General features: G+C 33.3%; 1 protein-coding gene across 2 annotated transcripts in view; it reads right to left on the bottom strand.

The window, feature by feature from the left end:
* Positions 1-7,379: 7,379 nt before the first annotated feature.
* The window catches only part of Spopl (speckle type BTB/POZ protein like), a 57,323-nt gene continuing 49,304 nt past the window's right edge, over positions 7,380-15,398 (bottom strand). For both annotated transcript variants that reach the window (XM_013366147.4, XM_078017327.1), the window contains one exon: positions 7,380-11,676. In XM_013366147.4, coding sequence (XP_013221601.1) covers positions 11,532-11,676 — 145 coding nt within the window. In that variant the 3' untranslated portion in view covers positions 7,380-11,531. The remainder of the gene's footprint in view (positions 11,677-15,398) is intronic.

Here is a 15,398-nt window from a genome sequence, read left to right as displayed (position 1 = left end):
ACAATAAGGCACTAATTTTTTTAAAAGTCTCATGCACTAAATTCTCTCACACATGAAAATAGCAGCATTTAGTTTTTATTCATTTTATAGAAAATCTTTTTTAAAATAAGAAGAATCTACATTTTCCTAGCATTGCTTTTCACTTCACTTCCAAATGATTAAGAATCTCATTAGTAATGGTGGTCTTCAGGACAGTAAAGTACAAATTGGCAAATCAACTACAAATCAACCAAATGAACTGTAAGATTACCTTCCCCAGGCTGGGTAGTGGTTGGTCTAATGTATTATTCTTGATTTTAATACCTTGACTACTATGGATAGCTTTAAAAAAATATATAGTTTATTGACTGTCCCAGAGAACACATTTTTAAAATATTTAATCTTTCTTATTAGTAATGTAATACACATTTATTTTCTAAAAAGCTCAGAAAACATAATACGTAGGAAAAATGATTCCCAATATGTAATCTGAAGACAAAATCTATTATCAGTTTTTTCCTTATATTTCCCTCAAGCATATTTTTATTAAATATTGGTACATAATAGTATGGTTTTTCCTTTTACTTTATGTACTATTCATTTTTTCCCTGCCACTATAATTTTGTAAGGTATTTTCCCTCTTGTAGAATCCATATATCTCAAGACCATTTCAAGCCTTTCCTATTTTATTTTCTGCCTATGGAATACTAGATTGAGAAGAATGGTTTCTGCTAGTGATGTACCTTGTGAATTGTCTTTAGATATTCCTGTTACAAACTAATGTCAAATTCTAAGTTCTATTTGTTTCTTCTCAGAATTATACATAATGACCTCCTTTTCCACATGTATATTGCTTATTTATTAAAAGTATGTTTAATAGATTAAAATTTCTATAATAATTTCAGGTAATAAACATATTGTCAAGTTCCCTGTGTTTTGGTTCTGTTTTATTTTACTTTGAGGTATTGAGAATTGAACCAGGGCTCCTGCATGCTAGGCAAGCTGTCACTGGGCTACATTTCCAGCCTTTTATATTTTTTAAAATTTCAAACTGTGTCTCCTAAAGTTGCCCAGGCTGGCCTAGATGCTGTCTCAGCCTCCAGAGTAGCTGGGCTTACAAGTGTGTACCACTATGCCCAATTCTGGCCTTGATTTTAATAGGAATATCTCTAGTATGCCATCATTGATGTTTTTGAGTACTAGTATTAAAGTGGTTATCCTTTATGTTTTATGAAGAATTTTTTTCATTTTTGATTTATAAGAACTTCTTGTGAGAAATGGAAGTAGAATTTTATAGAATTCAATTGATCATAACTTTTAATTTATTTTTGATAATAGAGTAAAACCAATCTTAATATCAAACCATCCTGAGTCCTAGGTTAACCTTAGGTGATTTGTTTTCCTTAGTATTACTGATTTCTAGTTATTAGCATTGTATGTAGGATTCTAACAGTCATAATACAGAAATGTCTGAGTCTTTTTGAATATTCTCTTAGTAAACGGGTAAAGAGACTGGGAACTAGTATTGTTATAGTTAAACCTTTATCCCAGGGTTGCATAAACTGACTTCCAGACCACTCACGTATAATGGAATCAAGCCTTTATTGAAGCACACTGGTGGCGGCTGACCAGAACATAAAGCTGTTCCCCTGATCAGCCCCGAGCAATTGCAAGGGCACTCCTTATAAGCCTGAAAACCGCAAAAGAGATGTTCAGGGGGTCTAGCCAATGCAAGCAAGCCAGGTTACAGAAGCGGGACAGTGCAGTCAAGCGGAGGGAAGCCTAACCAATCACAGTTAGCCCAGTCACCCCAGTTACAGAAACAGAGCCCCGTTACCCTAGTTACAGAAACAATACCCCATTAGGTAGTTCCGTGTTCTTAAAGGTTTCTATAGCAAAAGGAAAAGAACATCTTGCTCCAGTCATGACTCTTCTACTTGGCATGGTTGTTTTACAGGATGAAGTCATAAAACAAAATGGAGTCACATTTGCTCCTACTATCACAGTATTTACTAGGTTACTGCTATCTCTAGGACATTGCGTTGAGTTTTATACAACTTCATTTATTTTTTGTATTTTTCTTAGATTATGTAATGTATATATTAGCTTGATTTAAAGTACTTAAATACTTGTTTCTAAGTATTTGTTTTCTGAACTTAATTCACATATCATGGGAATTATCAGTGTCTAAGAATGTTTAAAATAATTGTAATATAAAAGCCATCTTTAGAGGGCAAATGCTGGGGAGTGATATTGGCCAAATTATGTTGCTATATTGTGTGCATACAGAAAAATGTAACAAATCCCATCAACATGTACAACTATAATGCACAAATAAAAAAATAAAAGTCTAAAAAAAAAAAAGAAGAAGAAAGAAAAGCCATCTTTCCAGGCCTTTTGTGGAGGTAATTACCTGATAATTGTTTCAATTTCTTCCTTTAGTCAGTTTGGGCAATTTAGAGCTTAAAGAAGTTTTCCTGACTTAGTCCTATTACTAATATATTAGTTTTCTCATGTGGATCCCTACTTTCATTTAAAAAGATCTCTCAGCTCCATGTGGTGGTGCATACCTCTAGTCCCAGCTACTCCCAGCTACTAGGATCACTTGGGCCCAGAAGTTTTGAGACCAGACTTGGCAACCTAGCAAGACCCCACCAGGCAGAGAGAAAAAAAGAACACTTATGCCCAGGGATGCATGTGTGTGCACACAAATCAACAAAGAAAGTACTGCCTTTCAGCTCTGCTCAATTTGTTACTGGAATCACCCCATCCTCTCCTTAGAAATAGTAGTTTTTTTTCTTAGAAATAGTTGTTCTCTTCTATGCCTGGCTAGCAAATTGATGTGCTATACAACAAACACCCTCTAATTTACCATCCAGCAAGCTTTTTTTGTTGTTGTTGTTGATATTTTATCAAATTTCATCAAAATAGGTCATATCTAGCTAGTACAATCTAACAAATAAGATCATAAGTTTCTTATGCTGTAGGTGCGTTCAACCTCTTGAATTTGTTATTCTGCTAAATCTTTACAATGTTACCTTTGCCTTCCATAAGTGTCTATTTTTATCTGTCCTTGAAACACATAGTGTCACTTTGCTGCACATGCAATAGTATTTGTTCTTTTGAGAATATATACTACATTTTAAATTCTAAAGAGATGAAGTTTCCTAATTATTTATAAAAATCCTTAAATGTTTATAACGATCAGCTTAAAACATCATTAATGGCAAAGGAAGAATTGTGTATTTTTATTTCCCTACCCCAGCTACTTCTTTTCTTCTTGCCTGCTTTCCTTTTTATTTATAACAGGTGGTCATTTTTCTTTTAATTTATATTTATGAACAAATGTTACAATAAATTAGACTTCCTACCAATAGTTTAATACTCAGTGCCATTCCTTTTAACATTCATCTTCCTAAACCTGGATTAATTTTAGCATCCCCTTTGTTTTTGGTACCATGTTAATAAACTTGAAAACTACCTCTATATAGTTTGTATGTTAACTTTAAAAATGAATCATTACATAGATAAATGTTTTGGGGTCAATACTTTTTCAGTTCAAATAAAGTATTATGAGAGAAATATGACTTTTAAATTTTACTAGGTTCAATGAAACTCCATCATGTACAACCACAAGAATGGGATCCTAATTAGAGTAAATTATACTTCATGTATGTATGTCAGAATACATTGTACTGTCATGTATATCTGAAATAAATAAATTTATTTCACTAGGTTGCTCGAATAATTTATTTTTCCAATTTTAAAATCACATAGTACGTCTATGTTTTGATTTCTGTGTGCTATGAATATTTCCGTTTCTAAAATTCATTTTAAAAAGAGAAACGACTTTCCACATTTTATCATTGCTTCTATTGCAGTTCTTTGGAAACATCAGTTACGCAAACACTGGGTCTCGGCTCATTCCCTGTAATGACCTCCAATCTCATCTGGGTCATGTAGGTGCTTTTCTCCACATCCGTTTTTTTTTTCTTAATTTTTAATTTATTTATTTTTTACATGAGTATTATTATTATTATTTGCATTATAATTCTTAATACACCTTTATACCACAATTTATTATATTTTTGTATATAAGATATATTGACACCAAATTCACATCTTCATACATGTATTTTGTATAATGATGAGGGTCTTCTTCCACCATCCATGCAATTCCCCTTCTCCCTCCCTTTCCCTCCCACCCCTCTTCCCTATCTAGAGGTAATCTTCCTCCCATGCTCTTCCTCCCTATCCCATTTTGAGTTACCCCCCTTATATCAGAGAAGACACTCGGCATTTGTTTTTATTTCAAAGCTCCTGTGCTCACCTCAAACCTATCAACTTGGAAAACCACGGTACAAGGGTCAAATCTAGCTTGCTGCCTGCTTTTGTAAATGGTTCTAATGGAACACAGACATATTCATTTGTTTGTATATTGGCTATAGCTGCTTTTATCCTTCCATGGTACACTTAAGTATGAGGGACCAGCAAACTAAAATATTTACTATCTCATCTTTTACAAAATAGGTTTACAGACCTCTCCTCTAAACCTATTATCACCTATTCCCTTTACTCAGTTACAAAGAATATAAAATATGAGTATAATATAAGCTTAAAGGAAAAAAAGAGGTATAAAAATCATATTCTGTACCTATGTATTTTTCCCCTCCTGTGGGCATTCTCCCCATATGAGATATGTTCCTCTTCTGACTAGGATCTCAGTAATCTCATCTGTATTATATTTCCTAACTCCTAATTCTCACCTCAATACACTGACACTATTCTATTCCCCTATCCCATCAAAGGAAAACAAACCTATTTAAATAAAGAACTCAATTTAAACCCCATCCTGTAGCTACAGTTTCCTATTTGCCTTCTTCACCTAACATCCTATGTTATACACTTAGAGCATCCATTTCCTTACTCCAATTCTACTACTTTCCTCATTCTGAAAAATCTTTTCATTTCCTGCTGGAAAAAAATCTCACTTACACTTCAGCAGCATGTGACACTATTAGTCATTTCTTCTCCTGAAACGTTCTATCTCAGGCTTCTGGGAGGGACATTAATTCATCCTCTTTTGTAGGATTCTCTTTCTTGTGTTTGTTTCTGTCCGAGTTGCATCTACATATTAATGATTCCTAACTTTTATAAGTGATACCATTTTCACATTTCATGTAGCCAAACAGAATGCCCCATAGGAACCTTAAGCTCAGAAATGATATTGCTTTCCAAACTGAGCACACCCTTGTGACCATTCTATTAGCAAATGGCAATGTCCTCCACCGGGTATCCAAATGCAAAACCTGAGAGTCATTCTTTCCCTTCTACCAAATGCCATTTATTTTCAAATCCTTTCAATATTTCCTCTCAGATTTCCTATTGATACATTGTGATGTTCTCAAACCTTACAAAGAACACAGGCATCTTTAACCTCAAGAGGGTTTCTACTCTCTTCTTAGCTTCCTAATCTATGTGAAGATTGATAGATTGTTGATCATGACACACCTCCTTTTCCATTTTAAAGTCCTTCAATGCACACAGGTTAAGTCTAACTCCTTCAATATGGCCTATTAAAAACCAAGACTCTAGCTTATTGGTTAACATTAGTTGCCCCATCTCTTGATGCCCTAGGAAATAGCCATATTCATTTTCACATCCATTAATGTTCCTTATGAACCTTGGTCAACCTCCGGGACTTCACATAGCGGGTTAGATGATGCTCCCATAAAGCTGCCTAATTCTGAGTCTCAATTTAGACATCAATTCCTCAGGAGGACTAACTGGGACTTCCACCCCGCACCCCAGGTTAGGCATTCCTCTTGTATTCCTATCAGTACAAATGCTTTCTTCAAGAAAACAGTTCATGAGGACACAGACCATTTCTACTTTATCACCATAAAGAGAGTTCAGCACAGTGTTCAGTACTCTATTTAATGCCTTGATTGAATCTGAACTACTTATCATCTTTATTTTTACATACCTATTCTTGTTCTTGTGATATGGGGGCAAGTTCTCAAACTTTTCAAATATGTCCCCTTTATCATTTCTAATTATTTCTCATTTAATGCATCTAATTTTACTACTCTTTCAATTGTGTCATTTTATACCTTTGCCTATAATACTTCCATAATGACCCTCAAAATTTTTTACATTCTAAAAACTTTTTGCTTATGGCAGTAAATCTATTTTAGAACAAAGTGAGCATAAGAGCCTTCAGGGCACTGTGTGTATGTGTACGTGCTATAATTGTTACTCATATATTTTGCAATCTTTCTCATGCCTCATACCTATTAAGGTCTAATTTGAATTTGAGGAAAACTGTAAGATTAGATAATACTGAAATTGTTTGGTTGTTATGTCACAGACTGACACAAGACTACATCGGAATTCTTGATAAAAAAAAACAAAGGGGTGGGGACCGGAAGGCGAGGAAGAAATGGAAATACAATAGGAATGTCAAACTTTTTTTTTTTTACTCAAACCTTCCTTGTACCACAAAAAGGCAGCAGTTGACATTTTGTGAAAGTTCCTACTAATTTGTCTTCTATTTAAAAACAGTGATCGAAGCAAATGCCACTCTTGGCCTTCTCTTAGAAACAAAAGCATTTTGAGGTAGTAGGTGAAGGAAAAACACACCCCAGAGTTATAAAGCAAAAAATTAATGAGGCTAGCTGCTGCAGAGAGGAAGATAATATATGGAGTTCACTAGAAAAGTTTTCAATATGATCTACCATTTTTTCTGTTTATTTACTTTTAGATGTTGATGTATCTTTATTTTATTCATTTATTTGTATGTGGTGCTGAGAATCAAACCCAGTGCCCCACATATTCTAGCAAGTGCTCTACCAGTGAGCCCATAACCCCAGCCCCTTGTCCTATTTATTATACTTGCACAGAAAATGTTTTAAGGTTCACAACTTGTTATTCTTTTAAGGGCAATTATTGAATGTTCAGATGTGTTGCTGGTATATTAAAGACTTTCACTATGCTTTTCTAAATGACACCTAACTGTGTTACTGCTACTTGGCTGGTTCAGAATAGTCTGCCCCAAATCTAACTTTTCATAGAAGCAAATAATGAAGTTGTCTGGGATAACTGAAATTAAAAAGGGACAGAAGTGCCAGAGAAAAGGCGATCTTTAAATTTATATTACCATACATGGTATTTGAGTAAGTCATTCAATATGGATGGCATGCGCATGTTAAAAATAAATATGTGTAATATCTCACAATTAAAGGGTCTTTAGTAGGTTCCCTAAAATACTAGCTTTGCCAAGTAGAACAGTCAAATACTACACATAATTTGTTTTTATCAAATGCATGGCTCTTTTGCAACGTAATACACTAAAGAGAGAAGATGGTATTTTTCAAATAAACACAAAATAAGTCAATTAATTCTGAATAAGTAGTAACAACTTTATTTTAACTCAACGTGCTGAAATGCAAAAAATATTTTCAGCAACAAGATACAAGTAGTATCTTATCATTAACATCAACTGATTAAAAATGAGGCTGAAAGTCCAATAAGATTTTATACATTTGAATCTTGAAAGTCAACTTCCCTCAGAACTAATATTTAAATAATTTCAGCAGAAATATTTTCAAAATGGGACTTTTGTATCTTCATTTTTAAAATCTGAATGCAAAATTAACTGGGTTACAGTATACAATGATAAACTCTAATAACAGAAAAAGATTTATAATATAAGAGTTCCTTTTCAAACATAAAGTTCACATACTACAAACAGAAGACACTGTGTGATTTCATTCCCAGTGAGAGGAAGTCTTGCATATGGTAGGCACTCAATATTTGTTCAACTGGACCTAAAATTTACATCATTCCATGAACATTTAAATAAAGTAGAGCTCATAATCTGTATAAAAAAGGTTTGCAAAATACTCTTATGTGTGCTGAAAGTGCTGTCTTTATAATCTGAGAACACTAAGACAAACCCATTTACCCACCCACCTCCTTTTACAAGAGTACAGTGAATATTTATTTTATCCAACAAAGAGCATGCATGTCCACGTCAGACTAGTTCACCTCTTTATACATGGCTGTGAGCAAAGCTTGTTGAGTTGAACTTTCACAAAACTTACTGAAGAAAATACCTGTTATGTTTTAGCAACAAGATGATCCAAACTTTTTTGATTTTTGGTGGTGCTAGGGATTGAACCCAGGGCCTCATGCTAGCAAGCACCATAGCACTGGGCTACACCCCCAGCCCTTGTCTATAATTTTCTAAAGAATTCTGCTTGAATATTAAATTTATGCATAAAATGTTATATGGGTAAATTAATAATTACACTTTTGACAATTTAAGCTCTCAGATCTGGCTTAAAAGTTAATATTGTTCTTAACTTTTCAGACATCTTTGTTAATATTTTAACACTTAAAATTGATGTCCTAAAAAGGCACTGTTTTCACATTTCATCATGCAGTACATTGGACACATTTTTGAGAATGAAAATTTCCTGTCAAATAAATTATCCTCCAAAATAAAGCACACTTAAATGTAAGATTTCAACTAACCTGAATTTTTGACATTTAACTGAGTCCTATTTTCAGAGGTTCACTTTCTGAACATATCTCCACACAAGCCCGAGTACAGATACACAAGCGTTAGCGTGCGCGCGCAGACACACGCATTCCACATAAATGACCACGTAATTCATGCAAGGTTCTCTAATCACTATTTGAAGACAATGACATGAGTATTCAAGGAGGTAAAATTGGCAAGCCATATTATGGCACCTTCATATTTGTGCTCCAAATACCAATACATGTTAAAATTAAAAAATGAAAAAGGCACAAATATAGTGTCTTTAAATCTTAGTCTAAAGAACAGTTATCCAATGGTTCTTTTTATAATAAGTAATATTTGAAACCACTCAATACTTTATATGGAAAAGTGTCAAAAGGGAAACGGGAGCAGGCTGATAGTTTGAAAGGCAAGACTGCTCTGGACAAAAAACTGTGCCTATTATGAATAAAATGTACGCAGTCTAGAAATGGGGCAGTGGGTGGGGAAAGGCTTTTAGAGCACTAACATAAGAATACTTTTTTTTAAATCATTGCCTTAAGAACCCATACCAAAAATATACATAATAAATAAAAAAATAAATCAACTACCATATGATTCTGTTAGTATAATGGTAGGCATTATATTATTTGAAAAGTGGACATTTCTACAAACATGGATATTTTTACAGCACAGTGTTTGACATTTTTGGTACAAAATGTGCTAACAAACTAAAAAAAAATCCTTATAATAAAATTCTTAGGATTTGCAACAAACACTAGAATAAGGGCAAGCTGAAATGTTCACTATAAGGTATTAGTCACTATGGTAAGAAGTGCAGATTGAAGCAGTAAATTAATTCACAATGTGCTGGGGTGGTGTACATTTGATATAATGGGATACACCAGAGATATTTTAATATATGACAACATAATTCTATAACTGGAGGGAATTTTTGTTTTCTTCTAAGATCCTGGTAAAATCTTAAAATTAAAAGTGTGTTTGTTTGTGTGTGTGTGTGTGTGTGTATGTGTATTTTTAAAATTGCACATTATAAATTTAACAGGCTCAATCTTATGGTGGAAGTGAATTTCTACTTGCCATAATATTCTTAAATAGGATGAAGTCCATTGCTTGTATTCCAAGGAATTCTTCTAATTTTAAATTTAAGTTACCACAACAAAGACTTAATCAAGAATGCAGAAAGAAACTAAGACGTGAAAAATATGATCTTTTCAAACTGTGGTTTGTTGTGGATAACAAATGCTTATTTGATAGTGTTTGTTCGATGCAATTAGGAATCACTCTTTATATATTAGGATTGCTTCAGTCAAAATCTAACAGAGATAGCAAAAATAAAATCTATTTTAAAACCTCAAGCTTCATTTTTTTCCTTTGTCCTGAATTCAAAAACTAAATAAACAAATTACAGAAATTTAATCTTGAGAATAAAATTATATATGCAAACATATAGGTATATGCAATTTTTTTCCAGTGACACACTTTTTCCCTTGTTGTCAAATAAAAATCTTGCCTAAAAAGCACACTGTCACTGCTACAGTAAGTCAGATGTGGTGCTCTGACACTGATCACTCCTGCTTCTTTCTCTAGGACAATACACCAGAACAGACCTCACAACTATCAAACACTGACATTTCTGTGTGTTTAAAGCTAAGATTCATGTATAATAAAGAACTGGCCCATGAAAAGCAGTTTATAAATAGTTTATCCTGTTCACATTATGCAGAATTTCAATCATCCACAATGTTAGTACAGTAACTGAAATACAAAGAAGAAAATAATAAGGGGGAAAAAGCTCAAAGTGTGGCCTGACATAGTCTAAGGGCTCCCTTCTTTACTATGCATCTCCCACAGACAAATCGCTATAAGACAAATATCTGTTAATTGTGTGGAGAGTAGACTGTCCAGGATTCATTTATTTTTCAGTTGCTTTTTCCAAAGTGTGATAAAAAAAGGATAAATTCAATAATGAATATCTGAAATCCAAACCAATTTATCTATAGTGGATATCTTTCTTATCTATTAATATCACAAACATCTCAGTTGCCTCCGTCTTACAAATTTCTTTGAAAAATTGAAACACAATTAATTATACCTTAATAATCCCCCCAAAGCAAAAAATATATGTACCATTCAGCATACAAAAGTTACACATTAAAAGTGCATATATATCTTCCTTAATTGGCCCACTCATTAAATTTACATTTGGTCATCCTTACTTTTAACATGTACAGAATTCTTCATATAGGTAGGTCATTATAAATTAAGAAAAAATTACTTCAGCACAATACATACTTTCTGCTTATTGAAATCTTAACCTCAATCAGTTTTCAATCATTGTAAACTTGGATAAACCCACAGTTTCTTGGACAGCTAACATACAGACAAACAAATTTTACTAAAAATCTGGGCCAACTCATTGCATATTTGCCCCCTGAAATGAAAAATAAATTAGAATCAAAGCAGTGTATTGCCATAACTTACCTTGCAGGTAAGCAGGTTCTCCTATATTTCTAGAACTTAAACTGGAGACATTACTGATAACCTCCAATAGAAGTGCTTTTAAGGAGAATCTAGTTTTAAACTTTGAGATAGCATAGGACAAACCTTATAAAATTCATTTTCTTTTCCCCAAAATAATGGAAGATCCTTTTGAAACTTAATATCTTCAGTTATCAATATTACTGCATTATGGAGCTAGTGCAATCCTGCATAGCCTTGGTCAAAATGACAAGGCACAATAAAAAAATTAAAGTTATTATATGAACAAGAGAAGTCATTGAAGATAATTTAAGGCCTTGAAGTGAAGTAATCAGTCTAATTTAAAGCTGAAGTATAAACCATAAATTATCCACCTGAAATGCAAGCAGTATGCTTTTTCAGCTTCTGTTCTGTGGACAAGAAAACAGAAACAACTCTTGCTTATGGTTTGTGTATTAGAATCCTTCTGGACCTGGAGGAGTAAAAGTCAATTCCTTTTTTTTCCTACTGTTCATGGAAGATTTCAGGACTGTTTTAGCCGTTTGCGTGGAATGCCAAACTGTGGACACTGTGCAGATGCTAATGCACGGAAGGCTTCTGCTACTAAGTGAGGGTGAGACTGAATCATGGACTTCCACCCTGATGTTTCCATTATGTCGGTTGCTTGGCTGAAAAAGAAAATAAAGTGACATTTACTAAAGAATACTTTTCAAAATGCACTTTTGTATTGTCATTTCTTTTTTCAACTGGTGTTTTTTTGTTTGTTTTTTGTTTTTGTGGTGCTGGGATTGAACCCAGGGTCTTGTGCATGTGACGCAAGCACTCAACTGAGCTATATCCCAAGCCCTAATTGGTGAATTTTGAAATGTTCAAACTCTCTCTCTTTATCTACTCAAGTTATTTAAATTTATTAAAATATCATCTTCATCTTACTGGTATTTTCTGTTGCAGATGTAATTATTCTATTTTTTTTGGAAGACTGACACCCTAACCCTAAAGTATATGCAACATGGTCTCCATAGTCCTATTGTAAACTATGCTATCATTCTGTACCAGCTCTTTGAAGAGCCCCTTTCTCTTTTTAACTTGCCTCTTACAGGCAGGTTTTCTCAACTTCTGATTTTTGCCATCTGCTTTTGTCTTTTAATGTGCATTATCTGTTCTACCCCATCCACTCTTCACAATTTTAACAATCATATTCAATGACTGCTGTCAATGACAATTATCAATGATAATCACTGTTTTGCTAAACGCTAGGCCTCTCCACAAGATTTGTTCTCAATTACTTGCTCTTTTATTTATTTATTTATTTAGTGGTGTTAGGGATTGAATCAAAGGTCTTGTGCATGCTAGGCAAGCACTCTCACCACAACCTAGCCCTCACCTGCTCTTTTTATTTGCATGTGCCTCATGTTGCACAAGTTCAGGACTATCATCTCTCGCCTCAAACTCCAAATTCTTCCTCCTTCATTTTTAATCAGCTAAAGCTTCCACCAACACCAGTAATTCAAATTAAAAACAAGAGTCATCTCAAAGTCTGTCTTTTCTAATTTAAATCATTAAAGTCCTATGTTAATTCATCAATGTCTTGAATCCCTGGTTAAGACCTTCATCATCTCACATTTGGATTATTATACAAGTCTCCTTATTTGTCTTCTGTCTCCTATTTTGCTCTTCTTTCAATCCAGCCTCCTTACTGCTGCCTTAGTAACATGACTCTTGTTAACATGACTATATCATTCTCTCTCTTATTATTCCCTGTTTCTAAGTTTTAAAAAGAGAAAAATGGCTCCTTATTACTAGTCCCGTACTTCCTCTCTGTACATTTTCCACTCCCAAATTTATGTTCTAGCTTCTTATACTCAGGTACTAAATTGCTTATATAATATGATCTCACTGAGCAATCACAGTAAATAACTGCTCATGTAACAAATTTAGTAACCCTTCCTTTCCTCTTCTTTTCACTCTCTTCAACCAATCAAAAACTATTATAGATTCTCCCTTCAGGGTATTTCTTTTATACTTTCATTTCTCACAAGTCATACTGTCAACTAATCAAGTCTAATTTTACCCTTCATCTTTTTGCTTGAACTATTCTAATAACTTTCCAAATGGCCCACCTGTATTTAAATGTGTTCCTTTTACTACCTCTATCATTCCAAATTCCCCCAAATCCATTCTCCAATGCGCATGCAGAGATTGTTGGAAGTGCAAACCAGATCATGCCCTACTCTAGGTAATAACCTTTTCTGTATGCTCATTACTCTTTGGTCTTGGAATAATGTCTGAAAATCTAATGTTACATGGCTCTTGTGTGTTGCCTCAGCTTTTTTCTCATTACCTACCCTACCTTACACATACATACAAACTCTATACTGCGCGCACACATGCGCGCGCACGCGCTTTCTCTCTCTCTCTCATCACTAAAACTTTGAACATTTTTATTTCCCTTTTTGGGGCTATACTTTTCCTTGTTCTTTTCTTCACCATTCCTATCAATATTTTAGGTCCTTATTTTTATAATTTTTATAATTCCTTAAAGATGTTTTCTGTCACCTAGATGAGATTAGGACCCTTTGTCATATTCTGCTATGGGGTACATTCTTTATCATCACACTTTATTGCAATTACATGTTATTTAATCTGCCACTAACTCCTTGAAGTCAGGAAAAACATCTTGTCATGTTCACCACTATGTTGTCTGTACTAAGCATAGAGAATTGGATATTTATTGAATAATAAAAGAATCTGTCAAACGATCAACTACTTCATACTTCTATACTTTAGTCCATGCTATACTTTCTGTCTTTAATTAATGTCTACTACTTCCTTCTTAGTTCTGCTAACTCTAGTTCATTTTTTTTTTAAATTCAACTCTGGAAAACCATCCCTAAATTTCAATGTCTGTACATATCCTCTTCTATATTACTTACCATATTATAATGAAATGATATATTTGTGTATCTATCTCCAATGGATAAATTTCTAAAGAACAAAGATTTTTCCCTCAAAGGCCTTTTTATCTGTAGCACATAAGCATGGTGCTTGAGACAAAAAATGCTAGGTAAATGTTGAACTAAAATTAGCAGATATCAAAAAACAAATTTTTACTTGTCAAAATCAAGTTATTAGTGTGTCATTATGTCTAAAACCTAATTGTTTATAACCACAGAAAATTTTTAATATACCTGAGCTTTTCATTCATCGATTTCATAAAAATCTATTGGAGGTCTGTACATACAATATGACTTTTCCATGAAATATTAAATATGCCAATAATTTTGACATCAAAAAAGTTATAAAATGTATTTTATTAACAGAGTAAAACTAAAGCTTGAAAACGTATAAGTAGAAAGGATCAAAGAATTGTCTTTTGCTGCTAATACAGACATTCTAAATCCAAAATTCAAAATTATTTTGCCCCCTAGGGATATATATCATGTCGAAATTGAATTATGAACTGAGCAATATACAGGACAACCAATGATTTAAAAATAGTCAACTACTTCTTACTTCCAGGAAACAAAATTCAGAAACTAATAGGATTTCAGCTAATCAATTTCATATATATCAAAGTATATGGAAGTATTGGGAAATAATTAAGTGAACAAACAAGTTCATTTAAATGTCTAACACTGTCCTCTTTTTTGCTTTTATATACCATCTCTTTGATAATTTAAAAAAATAGAATTTAAGGGTTCATAGGTAAAACTAATCAAAACAAATGCAGAATCTTCAAACTATCAACTACTTTCCCTTTTTGATTTCAAAAATTGCAAAGATATAGAAAAGTTACCTTAAAAATAAGAAAGTTTTTAAGAAGTAGGGTATAATAAGTTCCAAGAGTTCATATTCAAAGATCTATACTTAGAAGAACATGATAAGCCTTCATCCCCTTATACATTTACCAGGGAAAAGAAAAATCAAATTGCTACCAGTTTGAGAATATTAGGAAGCTCAACCTAATAGCATATGATTCAAGATACTTGACCAACTTAAGGAACAGTGAGTTCACACTAAATGTAAAACCTTTCAAAGCAAATATGAAGGATATATTTAATTGGACTAAGTGAATATTTCTCACAATTTTTAGCAATGCTTTATGAAGGGGCAGAGGCTAGATCTCTAGTAGTCCTTAGTAATACTTGGACTCAGTATATACCATGTGGCATATGTGCTTAAGAAATTAGGGCATCCATTTCAGTGTGCATTAGAAGCTGATCTACAAGGGAGCATAGCCTCAGGAATCCACTAAGTGATTAAATAATTTTTAAAAAATAACTAGCAGATTTGTTTCTTATAACTAACATCTGGATTCATACTTAAGGTAGAAGAACAAAAGGCTATGCAAACACTTAATTTCATTATGCAGATCAGAAACTGATGTCAT

Source organism: Ictidomys tridecemlineatus, chromosome 7, assembly GCF_052094955.1.
Source record: "Ictidomys tridecemlineatus isolate mIctTri1 chromosome 7, mIctTri1.hap1, whole genome shotgun sequence".
NCBI lineage: Eukaryota > Metazoa > Chordata > Mammalia > Rodentia > Sciuridae > Ictidomys > Ictidomys tridecemlineatus.
The sequence above is the reverse complement of the archived record's forward strand: the minus strand, read 5'-3'. Positions and strand labels throughout refer to the sequence as shown.